Genomic DNA, 14,502 nt, shown 5'->3' with positions numbered 1-14,502 from the left:
AAGGTGGCATTGCTGTTGTTGGGAGGGTTCTAATGTCATCTATTTCCTTAACCTTGGTTGCAGCTTTTTCTGTTACCTGGGCTTTCCTGGTCTTGGTTAGTGATGCTTCTGCTGCCTCCTTTGTGGGATCAGGCGTGATGCTTTTGAGTGGACAGGGTCCTGCCTTAAGTGCCCTGTTAGAGCTTGGAAATGCAGAGGTGAAAGGCCTCTTACATGGAGTACTTTTCCTGAAACCTTATGTTTATGATAATGCTCTTACTAGAAATGCTTTCAGGTATTATGAATGATCAGTTGACACGTGAGGGGTGAGTGCAGTTTGTTACATACAGCAGAAGCTGTCTGGATTGAAATTTAAAAGGGAATATAGTAGATAGAGGCAGGGATATGCTGTCTTGGCTGGGCCCTGCCTCCTCCTGCACTTGTGCAGGCAGTTCAGGTGCTGCCTGTGCTGTGGAGATGGCACTGACTGCAGCCTGAAGAGGTGTAATGAGGAATATGCTTGAAGGGGCTGTATGCTCTGGGAAAACAGTTACTTCTTATCCCAATAGACTAAACTTAATGTATAGCATTTTAGGGGAAAAAAATAATACAACTTTGAATTCATTTTGGAGCAGTTATGACCACTTTAGTAAGCTGCTTTAATGGAGGTAAGAAATTTGTCTTTTCTCACAGAAGCCTTTCCTTCAGGAATGAGCTCTTTGGATGTTCCCCCTCAGCAGTTCTCAGTGCAGGGAAAGGTGCAAGCTGCTGGAGGCAAGGTTTTTGTTCTGTAAGTAAGCTCTGTGGCTTCTGGGAGCTCTGCTGCACTCTTGTAGCTGTTGTAATCGCCTCTGACCTCTGGAGCTGCGACACCTTGTCTTGTAGTTGAAGGCCCTGTCCTGAAGGGTGACATCCTTCCTCTTCTGGGTTTTGGGCAATGCAGCGCTTTGGGATGCTCTGTGGGCAGGTTCTTCCAAGGCCTTCAGCTGGAGAAGATGCGAATGTTGCATCTTCTGGTTGAAAGGGAGGTGTGTTCTTACCTTGTGTCAATTGGAAATTGTATAAAGGAAGAGATGATTGAGGCTATAGCAACAGAAACTGAGAGCAGCTTTGGTCCAGCAAAGACTGCTGTTAATAGTCATAAATTGGAAGCCTCCAATCACTCAAAGGCAGCTTTGGTCTGGGCAGTAGTCATAGCTCCTTGAAAAAACACTCTAAACATCTGTTGGCATCTTAAATCTCCTTAAAGCCACAAGCGATAGCTGTGTATCTTCAGATTGAGTTTAAACTTTACACGTCCCTGAGGCAAGCTACCATACTTTCTCATATGTGTTTTATCTAGGTCAGACACTTCTTGCCTTTGAAGAGAGACTCAGTTGCTGTGAACTGGACTGGTGGTAGCTGGACGTGAGGCTGAAGAGATGCTGTTCTGTGAGAACCTTTCTACTGGGACTCGAGCTGTCCTGGTAGGCTCAGTGTGGCACGGGAGCCAGCTGGCTCTGTGTGGTCACTCGATACATGGAGAACAGGCACATGTGCTTGCTTGTCTGCGTTTTGCTGTTAAGGACACGGCCCCAGACTGTCTTCCTCCAGGAACTGCAAGCAGTGAGTAATGCTGTTTTTTTAGGAACAGCAAAAAGAGCCCATTATTGGGGTGCCAGACTTCCTGGTGGACAATCTGAGTACTGAGCTAAACACAGAAGGCGACCACTTGCTAGATGATGAGGCTGCTCTCTTTCTATTTCCCAAATAAAAGCACCAAGGGAAAAGGCTAGTGGGGGTGGATGGCAGGAAGAGCCACTCTATGATGGCGTAGCAGGAGCCGTGCCTTCTTGGTGTGCTTCTGAGCTGGGTGTTTACTGTTAGCGGGAAGAATCATGGCACCTCAGCAGCCTGATTTGGGGTGCATTCCCAGGTTCAAAGAGGTCTCTGAGCACTTCCAGGCTGCTAGCTAACTACCTTGTATTACTGAAGCCAAGCTGCCACCAAGCCTGTATGATGAGCAGAGTCTAAAGAGCATGGCAAGGAGGCCAGCAGCAGGTAGGGGTGGTGGTAGGCTTTGGGTACTCCGCTAAGAAGTACAGGTGGTAGCTGTGGGGAGCCTGCTACCACCTTGGTAGGGACAAGACAGGTGAGCTGAAGGATTGCATTCTGCACAGACAACAAAGGACATGGCATGGTATCTTTAGGTGCTTCCTATGTTAATTTAACTGTAATTTAGACTATTTAAAACTCCCTGTAATCTTCCATTTGTATCCAGCCCTTTCTGGAATGACTGCTTAGCTAAGTACTGAAGGTAGGTGGCTCTAAGCAATAGCCTTATGAAACCTTAGCTTGTTATTAAAAGTTGTAGAAAAGATTTATTGTCTAAATGAACTCAGAAAAGAAAGTTTTGTTCTTGCTTAAAGAAGAGGTTTACTGGGGGTTCTGTGCAGGCTTTTGTTTGTTTACAGAGCTGCCTTCTGTAACGGGGGGAAAATAATGAAGAAATACCCAGGAGGGAGGGTTGTCTCCCACTGTCCTCAAAGGAATCTTTTGAGGGAAGAAGGCCAAGTCAAACTGGCTAACCTAACGTATGGGATCTTATGCTCCGTTCAGCACTGCTCACCCAAACAAGAGAAGAGGGCTTTCCTTCAGTTTCAAAGAAGGTATGTTCAGAGCTGGTCACTTACTCAGACTGAAAAAAAAAGGGGGGGGGAGGAATGTAGAGGGGGGACCAGAGGACACTGAACTAGCCCTAGGAGACTGGTTTTCTGTAAGTCCCTTCCTGAGTGCAAGTTCTTTTCTGAAGTTACCTGTAGAAAAAAACAGGACTTGTCACTTCAAGAAAGAGCAAAATCATGTTTGGGACACAATTTACAAATTACTCTATTTAAAACTTTAATTTGTGATATTAATGACTGCAAAACACTTAAAATGACGTTGTTAAAGGCACATTTCATTTTAATGCATAGTGTACCATTCTAAAATATCCTAATTTCCTTACAAAGTGCTTGAGCAGCCACATACAGATAAAGTATAGCAAAATATATTTACAATCTAGGGTTTAAAATCTTAATCTGCCTAAAAATATTTAAAAAACTACAGAGATAAAATTAGTGCTTTCTTTCAGCTTAACTGGGTGAACATACCCTGCCATCTAATTTTTTTTTTTTTAGTGATTTACTTAGATTTAAAAAAAAAAAAGATTTCTGTACAAGATGTAGTTACAAAAACAGGTATTTTTCAGGATACTTTCATAAGAGTTAAGCACCCTGTTAGATGCTCATATGTATACTTGGGAACCAAAAAGGGGTAAGCTGACTGTACCTCAAAAGTATTTAGCATTTAGTTTCCACTTGATATAGGAACACAATTTGTTTCTTATTTATTGTAATTTGGAAAGAAGTAATGCTGAAAAGTTCATTCCCTCTTCCTGACATGATTTGTAGAGCTGGTGAAGATGCCTTCCTGCTTTCTAGGGTGGGGCAAGCCTGATTTAGAACTACTACCCCTTTTTCTTAAGCCTTTCTTCTGCCTGACCCTGCAGGTCTGTCCAGCATCAGAATTTTAAACAACCACCTTAGTGTTGCACACTCAAGTGGTTTCAATTTTTTCTTTGAATGAACAGAATTTGGGATTTTGAATTCATTTGAGTGCTCATTCTCACTGTCTTAGCCCACCAACAGCAAACTCCAGGCTAGGATGCACCTGTGAGATTGAATACACAAACTCTGAATGGTGTGAGAGCTAAGGACATCATGAAAATTTATTTTCTAACAATTCATGGTTGCCTGCGGAACACCAGGTGCCAAAAACAGGTCTTGGTTTCCAAGTACACACAGTGTCTGGTCTAAACTGTTTTCCAACTTTTGAGGTACAGCTTTAGTGTTAGGAAGTTTATAAAATATACAGTTTTTATCAAAAATATTTATACATTCTGTTACAACATATTGCTTTTACCCTTGGTAACTGCCAATCTAAGTTCTGGAGTTCAGTGGCCTAAAGGTATATGAGCATTTTTTTCACTTGAGTTCTATGTTTTTCAGATGGCCACTGTGCAAAATTAATGAAGTGGTATAATTAAATTACTTGCCTGGACATAAGAATACATTACAACTTCCAAATATACATGTTCACAGCATGTATACATTGAAAATCCTTATGTTTTCTAAAGGTGATATGATTTGTACAGCAGATACAGGATGATTTAGGTGGTTAAATACAGAATGGTTAACTTATCTGTCCACTCCAGGAGTGGAAAAGGCCTAAGTTTGAGTATAGAAGTGGATGGGCTTGGGAAATGCATATGCTTTGCTCTTTGTGGTTAGACTGAGCAACATCCTCGTTACATTCTTCATTTCAACCAGGGTTTTAAGCCATGCTTAAAAAGCTTGAAGGCAAAACTGTTTGGCAAGTGGCTTTGGTAAACTTCCTGGGTCTTTCCTCAATTTTTCTTTTCAGTGGAAGCACTTACACTGTTGTTATCTCAGAGGCAAGGCATTTAACATTTTTCCTAATAAATACCATAGAAAATTTATAAAACAAGGCATAGCTGTTCTCAATACCGTTATTTTAAGAACACAAGAGGAAGGTGTACATAGAAATGTGTAGTTTTATAGACTGCACAAGATAATATTTAACTGAAATCGTTTGCCTTCTCCAGATAGAACCATGTTCTGTGAGAGTGTCATCAGTATCCCAAACTTCTGTTTCAATGTGGCTGAGTAGAGTTAAGTGATTACCTAGCTCAAAGTCTGCTTTTCCCACTTCAGGCAGATACTTAAAAACAATGTAATCTGCCGTAGAAGAGTGAGAGAAAGTACAGATCCAAGGGTGCCCATGTGCGGGAAGCTCAATACAGCCTGAATTCACCCACTCAGCTTAAGAACTCCATAGAACTGCTTTCCAGTGCTCAGATAAAAAACAATATACAAAGAGGCCACTCTTCACAAGAGTGTTAAAACAGTACTTAAAAGGGTCTTCATGTGATTTAAAAAAAAAAAAAAAGCTACAGGTGGCACAGAGAGCAATTGAAGGGTTGGTATTCTTCTGAGAGAGGCATTCTTGTGAGCCAGTCAGCTAGGATTTCACAGTGTCTAGAAGTTAACACCAATCAGCAATGTAATCAAAATCTCTGAACATCTCCTGCTCTTCTTCTGAAAGTATCCTTGGTTCCCGAGGTGGAGTGAGGATAGGTGCTTCAGAGGTAAATTCATCATCGAAATTACTAACATCTTCTCGTCCTCTAATGGTAGGTACAAAAGGAGGTTTCACTTTCTTGGCCAGTAAAGCATTCCAATCTATTAGCTGTAAAATAATCCAATTGATGTTTAGTTTCCCATCTCTACTCATTAATGTCCTCAGAAATAACACTAGCTTGGACTTACCCGGAAGAAGTGATGCTTTTTCACATCCTCAGCATCTTTCTCTCCAGCTCCAAGACGCCGCTCTGGATTTCTTCGTAGCAGCTGACAAAATACGTGATATTTTAGTGTGAAAATTCATGGGTAGTGCTACTGTGTAAGAGTCAACACTAAGACTGGATGGACAGTGCTGTTCATACTGCCTGACCGATGAAAAACTCTTAGTCCTCAAAAGAAAGGTAAGAACAAAGCTGTACACAGAGACAGCAGTATTCTTTTAGAGACACCTGGATCGCAGCAAGATTCCACAAGCAGCCTAGCTCTGAATGTGTACTGAGCAGACTCACCTGTCTTACTCTGCAAATATGCACTGCATCTTAGTACCTGCGGTAATCTGTGGGGCTCGCATTCAGCACAGAGAGATTAAGTGTGATTTCTGCTGGAGAGGACAGAGAATCTATATAAGCTGGTATTTCAGCTTGCTTGGCTCAAGAGAGACTAGGCTGTTGTCTGCTGTGTTCAGCTATTTCACAGCAGTTGATTTACCAGGAGAGGGGTGGATACTGCTTTATACACCCAAATACAACAGTTTTCTGGGTAGCCTCTAGTTGAGGCTACCTCATCACTGCAGACTTTTTCTACAATGGAATCAAAGTAACATGAAATTGTAGACGAAGGGCCCCATGAAAGCCCACTATTTGAGAGTATAGGATTGGCTCAGATGGAAACAGTACACAGAGATAAAACTAGCAAACTGTAAACGCAAAGTTCCCTTTGTGCACATTCTGGGTGCAGTATAGCAGTATGTTCTCCACCTGCCAATATAGAGAGAGGCACTTCACGATAAATCTACCTTTTTCCAGTACTGCCTTAAAGCTGTATTATTTTTCCTTACTCTAGAAAAACAATCTGAAAGGAAGCACGCATTTTGAACTATATTTATGCTCTAACTTAAATAGTAAGTAACAGTAGTTACTGTGACATGCTTTAACTTTCATGCTGTTTCATGTTGCTGAACTGGGTGCTAGACTGACAATATTCAGTGGCTTAAGCAAAAAGACTGCTTCCCAAGACTTGGAACCCTCCCCAGGAAATGCCTTTCCATCAACTGAGATAAGCCTCTGAGACATTTAAAGATGATGTCTGAAGCTAATAGAGACATTACAATAAGGAATAGCACTAATAAAAATCAAAATCAGCCTTTCTTTGCCAAGAACAGAGCTGTAGATGCCACGTGTATAAAGTTCCCTACCCTAGTTGGAATGAAACCAAAAAGAGTTCTAAAGTCTTTGAATTAAAATGTTCATGTGACTACGTTAATCTACCAAGCAGGTCAATGCAGCAGTATTCTGCTAGAAGACGAAACTGGAACTTCTCCAGTTAGAGATGACGTTGAAACTTAGTTCAGGGAGAAAATTGATCTTAGTGTTTCATATTTCAAAAAGAAAAACTGGTTCCTGAATAATCAAGTGAAATGGCACTGAGATTACATTTAAGGCAAAAAAAAAAAAAGTAAAATGGTGATAGGCAGCATGGCACAGCATAAATGAAGCAAGTCTGAAATTTAATTGTAGCAAAGATTGTTGCATATAGGTTCTTAAGAGTACTTTGTTCTTCATAAAAGCGATTAATTTTCTTAAGGTAGGAGACAAAACAGGGTAATAGGGGAATAATGTAATACATTTTATTATTTTCTTACCCGTCTCATTATAGAGATGGCTTCTGTGGACAGAAAGCGTGGATATCTTACTTCATCATTTACAATACTGTCAAACACCTCTTCTTCATCATCTCCAGGGAAAGGAGACTATAACGTAAGTAATAAAAAACACACAACTATTAAACAGGCTTAAAAATCATTTACAATTTAAAACAAGATATTCAGATGACAACTTGGAGTTAGACTCCCTAAAATTAAACTTTCCTTTGTCCCAGAAATATACAGTCCTTTTCCATACAGAAAAGAGCAAAGTCATTATCCTCATCCCTTCTTTTTTTAAGTAAAGGACTATGCTTTAAAGTGTGCTTGTAAAAGTAGTAAAACCTATAAGTAGTATATTTTTTGAACTCTGACACAAGATACACAGGAAATATGGAAGGCCTCTATTAGCTCTTCTGTGAGACGAGTAACATGTGGAAGACTTTATTTTTGTAATACCTCTAGCATGTTATAGCTTAAGAACAGAAACTACTATAAGGTAGTTTGAAAGATGCAGCGCACACTCTTTTTCTCCTTCTCCCCTCCCCCCCCTCAGACCTGAAAAGAGGTGTGGGTAACCAAGACCAAATGTCTTGGTTATCATCAAAGACAAAAATGGAGATACCGTGGAGGTAACTCCATGATACCAGGAGGCCAGGTTATGTACGCAGTAGCAGTAAACAATTGAGTAGTTATTTATCATCTCATTTACACGGAACAGGGGCATTCTGTTTTAGTGCATGTGCAATTCTAATCGTAAGTAACTTTGCATTCAGCATAGTCTTTCACAACTATCCAGTTCTATGAATTAAGGTTTATGTGCATTCAAGCTGCACAAGTTAAGGAGTTGGTTTTCTTCCCTAGAACATTTAAAAGCAGAAGCCTGGTATAAACTGTGCGCATCCAAATTTGCCAATAACAGACAAGGAAACTGAAATCAAAGTTAGGATTGCTGTGCCCTGCATGCAAGAAACTGAGCTCCCCCATCCAGATGTGCTGTTTTCTTGTTTAGAGTCACTGGCATTAATATACTATTACCATCATATGATTTTAAGGTGTAATGACGTAATTAAAAGCAAAACAAAAAAACCTAGAGATCAAGTCTTAGACCAACTATGACTAATCCACTTCCACAGCAGCTGGTAACTCAAGCCCCTGACGTGACTGATCGATTTCTATAGCATTATAGTAGCTAGTATCAGATAAAGAGCTGCTCAGAATTTATTCCTACTTAATGAAAATAGAATGTTCATGATAAAACTAGGTATGCCTACACATACTGTTATGACATATAGGGGCATATTAGATGTTGACAGGATGATAGTTTTGTAACATTTTTAACATATATTTGTCTTATGACTGTGTTGTATCTTTACTAGAACTTACCTCACCCACTAGCATCTCATAGATAAGTACACCAAGACCCCACCAGTCTACAGCTCTTGTATAGGAAGTTTCTGTCAGCACTTCTGGAGCAAGAAATTCTGGTGTGCCACAGAATGTGCTTGTTCTGTCTCCAAATCCCATTCCTGAAAGGTTACAATTAATGAAAAGCAAGCAGCATTTTCTGTAAGTCCACAAACTATTCCTTCAGCAAGTAAAACCTCTAACACAACTTCACCGAAGTAATACTGAGGTTCCATGGTCTGTCTCAGTTACCTCACTCTAAACGAGGAAAATAAAACATTTTCCCCAACTCTTCTCTCTCATGTCCTTGTTCTAAGTGTACTTCAGTATAAGCTTTTCTATCCCTATACAAGGAGCCAAATCAAGCTTCCAATTACAGTTTTATCACCCAGTTATCTTTGCTTTGAAAGATACAAACAATTTTATGCTATGTTTTTATTAGCTTGTACAGGAAAATGTGGTACCCTAGTTCAGTGAAACATGCCTACTGCAGATCCTTCTGCAATGGCAAGACTACACACAGTAAAGTAAACCAGGGAGTGCAGTGAAACAACCTTGAGCAAAATGAGCCCTGTGCAAGAGAGGCACAGTTAGAAACAGCAGCACAAGCACTGATGTGCCACTATGTGAGTGGAAATGTTATGGAGAGCTTAAGATAACCAGTTATAGCAGCAGTCAGTAAACTAAAGAGCTTTTTTGGTCCTCATCTCCTTTCATCATTTATGGAATTTTATGGAATTTGTAGCTGAACTCACAACTTGCCCTACGATATTAAAAGCAATAATCATGTTTGACCACCAACCAAATTTACAAAATTCCTCTCCCTCTTAAGCTAACTAAAAGAGGAACATTTGGGAGACAGGCTATACAAACTGGAGAAGGAAGTATACTTTGTCAGATCTTCTCTCCCCATATCCGCCAATGGGATTTGACAAAGGCACTTTCCTCAATGCAGAAAAATAATTTATTTTGTCGTATTTGAAAGGTAGTTGCCAGTAGCTGGATGCTTGAGAGTTACTTTCTAGCATCTAAGCTTTCCTTTTGGAGTAAGTTTCTCATTTTTAGCTATAGTATATTTAGCCTGTCATTTCTATATACTTATATGCAACTATTTGAGAGTAAAGAAAAACAAACCACTGTAAAAGTTGAGGTGTGGTTTGATTTCATTGTCAACTTAGCTTTAGAATGAAGAAAATTATTTAAGAGTCAGAACAGCTGTTTGTCACAACTGAGATTAAAAAAGCTATGCTCCGATGTTCTTGGTATTTTCCCACTAAGGAACTTCCTTCTATCTCCCCCTGTGTACAATCAGAGGTGATGTATTTTTCCTTTTGTATACATTTGGCAGTTCACAAATCTCACAGAACAGTCAACAGCAAGTAAGATGACAGAACTTCCCTAGGAATAAAGAAAGAAATTTAAGAGCCATTACCTTCTTTGCAAAGACCAAAGTCAGCGATTTTCACAAAGCCTTCTGTGTCCAGCAATAAGTTATCCAACTTCAGATCTCTAAATGAACATTCAAGAAAGAATCTTTTAGTAGTATTCTGAATAGCTGAAACTCATCTGTTAGAAATGCATCAATCACTACTTACCTATATACTATTTTGTGCTCATGTAAATACTGAAGTCCAAGAACAACACATGCAGCATAGAATCTGTTGAAAAAGTTTAAAGTTTTAATGGATTCTAGCCCTGTTTTTCAGAATGTGAAGGTCATCATAATTTATCTTTTATTAGCCATCCTCTGAAGATTATACGTTTTGCCTTTTCAGCTACAGCTTAGAATTAGAGAATCATAGAATCATTAAGGTTGGAAAAGACCTTCAAGATCATCTGATTTAACCGTCCCCCTACCACTACTACCCACTACATTAGCTTTATAGAGGGTCAGGATTCTGAAGTCAAATATTGAAAATATTTAAACTTGCAGCTTTCAAGTTGGAAGGTAAGTTTTCCTGTAGTGTTCATTGCCACGCCACTGAAGAATTTTTAATTTGTCTCACTTTTTTTGCCTGTTATTTTAATTATTGTTTTAAGTTTTTAATATAATCTTTGCCAAAAGAAGTATTATAAACATTAATTATATACCATTTTTGCATTCAACTTAGCTTCAGGAACATTACACCTGCATATGTATTTTTCTAATAAAATCAGTTAGAATCTTTGCCCTTTTTAAAAACTGAACAGTATTTTCTGAAGTGACGTAACACAGAGGTGCATGGTGATGTATATTTCAGTTCTTGTTTGCTGAAACAAGAAAATGCCCTTCCATTAATTCCACAAAAATGGAATACTCACACTGCTCTTGGTTCAGAGAAGACATCAGTATGAATGTGCATCATCAGATCCCCACCAGCAGCATATTCCATTACAAAGCAAACATGGTCTTTGGTTTGGAAACAAGCAAAAAGGTTCACCAGGAAGGGATGCCTTACACTATTCACAGTTTCAAATATTCGCTTTTCACACATCAAGCTGCAAACAGAAAAATCAGTAAAATTTAAAGCTGAATCCCAAACCACAGATCTTATGCTTTTTCCTCTATTCCTCAAAGATAAGAATATTTTCCCTTTTAGGAGAGAACTCTTAATATTTCCACACATAGTAAGTTGCTGCTAGGATATTCAAGAAGTTGCATTTGTCTTTCACAAATGAAGTAGGCAACCCAGTGTTCCACAAAGACTAAATCCTGCTAGTTTTCCTTCCAAATCAGTATGCATCAATGTCGTGTGGCATTAGTATTTAATTTTATTTGAACTGCATATATATATATATGCATATAATATATATATATATATATATATTATATTATATATATATATAATAATATAGTCAAAAAAGTAATGATATTACAGATATCTGTAATAATAATTCAATAATCAATAATAAAATCATTCCTGATTATTTCTCTGTAAGCCAATTGGTTAATTTGTAGCTTATTCTTAATACTGTTATCTGTCTTCCTACAATTCAAAGTAAAACAGTGATTATTAAACAGTTGTAAAAGCATCTACTTGCAATGAACCTAGACCGTTTTCTAACTGCCATTTCATTCCAGACAGAGAAGGATTATATTTTTGGGCAAAGAGATTAAAAACATAATAGTGGAGTATACATGGGACTTAAGGCAAAATATGATGGACAGAGTATGACAGTATGTTACAGGTTGAGAAATACTATCATATGTTTCTGCCAGCAAAGAAAACATAGTCACTGTCCTCCTGGAATGTGATGGAAGTCTATAAAACAAGTAATTAGAAGTAATGATTACAAGAGAATCTGAATGGATGAAAAAATTAAAAATACAGGCATGGTAAGAGGGGTACTAAAGTAACCAGCACTACTTGCCCCAGAACAAGGGCTAAGGGTCTGTAACAGCGAACTATGCAGGAAGATGACTTGTTTTGCTCTTTCATGGAATTTAACTACTGTTTGGTAGGGCTTATACTTGTGTTGCATGCAGAAAGAAAGCAATTGATTCAGGTAATCCACGTATTAAATTTTACAAACTGACCTGTCTACTTCATCACGAGCGACAATATCTCCTTTCTTTAAGGCTTTAATAGCGAACATCTCATTTGTGTTTTTGTACTCTGCCAGCAGCACCTAAAACAAAAGATAAGTGATTTATTTAAGTCTTATATCTAGTTTTTGATATAATCTTGACATTTGATACAGCCTTTTGACATTTACCTTTCCAAAATGTCCTCTACCCAGTACAGCACAACACCTGAAATCCTTCAGACTGAACTGAAACCGTTGTTGTGTTCTGTATAAATAAATAAATAAGCGTTAAAAAAAAGTCTTCTAGTTTGTTAACTTTAACAAACGTTCATAATCAACACTAAAAATATTGTATTTCTACCTTCTATCTTCAGGCTCTCGGACGTTGCTGTATTTTATGTCTGAATGTGGAACATCAGGCTCACAGATTATTTCAGGCTGGAGTTTTGGAACGATACTATTTCTGCCATTTTCAAAATCAAAAGGTGTTACTTCATCCTGGAAAGGAAAATAAGTCTGAAGATTACTAAAGTAAACAGATAAAGAAATTCTTAACTCAAGAATTATCTAAGCTAAAACATTGTACCACAAGATGATATAGGTAAACAAGGTTTTCACAGAATGATGAAACCTGTTCCTCCAATTATTCTGCCCTTTGTTAATAAAACCGCTTTTTCCCTGAATACTCTGATGGATTTAATATTTTTTTTTTCCCTGATGGAAAAAAATGGCATGGAAAGTTAAACACACCAACCATGGAAACAAGTAATCAGGGCATCCATAACTTGCACATACAGAATTCTCTCAACAGGGACCATAACAATGAAGTGCACAGGAAAAAGTCCATCATAAAGATACCAATATTACAATTTTGTTAAACTATATAGCCCCAAATTCTTAAATTGACTTACCTGAGCTGGCATATCAGGAGCCTTCATCTCAGAGGAAGATTCACATATTTCACCAAGGGAAGATGCACGGGGTGGAGCAGGTGGAGGCTCGGGCTCAAGTTCGAAGTCCAATTTAGCTACAGGAGAGTCACTGGCAAGAAAATAAATAAATCCTCACTATACAGCAAGGAAAGTTTTAGTAATATGAAAACCAACTTAAAAACATGTTACTTGTATTTCTCCTAGAGCACATTCTGTGTGTGTATGTCTGTAGAATGGATTTTAAAATGTATTTTACATACATCAGTGTGTAAACATTTCACCATTACTCTTACTCATAAAAGTACTTTAAAATGGCAGATATGCCTACCTGGCTGGCAGTGCTAGTTCAGGAATGCGTACATCAACCACTGGCACTGTAGCAGGCACTGGTGCTTGAGGGCTGAAGGTGCCAGAGTGATTTACTGTAGGAATAGCTCTTCTCACCAGCCTTCCCCAAGTGGCTATATTAATATTCATTTGAGGAGCTCTGAGAAATGTTTTGCCTGTGGATATTGTGAAAAAAGAAAGAGTGCAAGTAATTTCCTTACTTATTACAAAAAGCTATAATTAAAAACAAAAATTCATATTCATTAGTTTATAGTTTATGAAGAACCAACTGAATGTCATATTCCTTAGCAATTCCTAATTATTCAGTATTAAATGCTAATGCATAATAAGGAATTCTAAACCAAAACATTTCTAAGTGCAACACGAAATACTTGATTATCAGCCATTTTATTCACAGACAAACATTAAGTCTCCCTAAAAAAAAATCATTAATTTGTATTAAACAATTACCTTGCTGTTTTGAAAAAATTTTCTTCTGCCTCTGGAGTTTCGGTCTTCTTTCAATAACTGGATTAAAAAATGTAACCTGCAGTTCAAATAATGCACATCATAATTTAAGTTTTAGAACAAAACGTGTTCTTAAGTGTTTAAGAAAAATGCTTGCACTATTTTGCAAGATAATAGCTGCACGTATGCCCAAGTGTTTCAATGAAATGTTCTTACCTCTGCAAACAGAGTGCCCTGGGGTTCGAGATAGAGACACATGCCATGTCGTTGGTTATCCAGAAAGTCTTCCAACCTCAGAAACTTCACTGCACACAGAGATCTCCAGTCACGCCAATAAACTGAGATTTCCAGTTCACGTGACTATGACAGTAAACACACACAGGAAATTACTTATTAGTAATTGTTCTGCTATAGTTACCTCTCCACAGTCATAAGATATAGTACCTCAAGGATCAAGATGCAGAGTTTTTACTTTGGAAAAAAAAAAAAGTGTCAAGGCTAACTAACTGTACAGAGCAAACTCTCACTTTGCTTCAGTTCAAATGTGATACCCAGTTTACAAATAAGAATCGTAAGTGTAATACTCCCAAAAATAGAAGGAGAGAGGCACAAACACACACACTTTTTCAGTCAAAAGTGCTAATTGAATGCATCTTAGCTTAAGCTCCAGGAAGAGATTTTTAAATGTGTTTAGAAAGGTCAGCTTTGCTAGTTTTCCATCTAATTAACAAGTATAAATTGTATTTCATGGTTGTACAGTGGCACTTTTGTATCTGGATATACATCATGATGCAAGACTACACAGTATCTGTAGAAACAAATGCTTTTTTTTTTTTTT

The 14,502-nt window shown here is 38.1% G+C and overlaps 1 protein-coding gene across 1 annotated transcript in view; it reads right to left on the bottom strand.

The window, feature by feature from the left end:
* Window positions 1-2,834: 2,834 nt before the first annotated feature.
* Window positions 2,835-14,502, bottom strand: part of PKN2 (protein kinase N2) — a 53,999-nt gene continuing 42,331 nt past the window's right edge. Inside the window, exons 9-22 of the mRNA XM_068690450.1 lie at window positions 13,881-14,024; window positions 13,668-13,743; window positions 13,198-13,372; window positions 12,849-12,978; window positions 12,299-12,435; window positions 12,127-12,202; window positions 11,948-12,039; window positions 10,732-10,908; window positions 10,026-10,088; window positions 9,863-9,939; window positions 8,410-8,552; window positions 7,024-7,131; window positions 5,349-5,429; window positions 2,835-5,268 (exon numbers count right to left, since the gene is read on the bottom strand). Of these exons, the coding sequence (XP_068546551.1) occupies window positions 5,065-5,268; window positions 5,349-5,429; window positions 7,024-7,131; window positions 8,410-8,552; window positions 9,863-9,939; window positions 10,026-10,088; window positions 10,732-10,908; window positions 11,948-12,039; window positions 12,127-12,202; window positions 12,299-12,435; window positions 12,849-12,978; window positions 13,198-13,372; window positions 13,668-13,743; window positions 13,881-14,024 (1,683 nt within the window). The 3' untranslated portion in view covers window positions 2,835-5,064. The remainder of the gene's footprint in view (window positions 5,269-5,348; window positions 5,430-7,023; window positions 7,132-8,409; window positions 8,553-9,862; window positions 9,940-10,025; window positions 10,089-10,731; window positions 10,909-11,947; window positions 12,040-12,126; window positions 12,203-12,298; window positions 12,436-12,848; window positions 12,979-13,197; window positions 13,373-13,667; window positions 13,744-13,880; window positions 14,025-14,502) is intronic.

The sequence above is a fragment of the Anas acuta genome, chromosome 8, assembly GCF_963932015.1.
Source record: "Anas acuta chromosome 8, bAnaAcu1.1, whole genome shotgun sequence".
NCBI lineage: Eukaryota > Metazoa > Chordata > Aves > Anseriformes > Anatidae > Anas > Anas acuta.
Note: the sequence above shows the minus strand (reverse complement) of the source record. Positions and strands in the feature narration are given on the sequence as shown.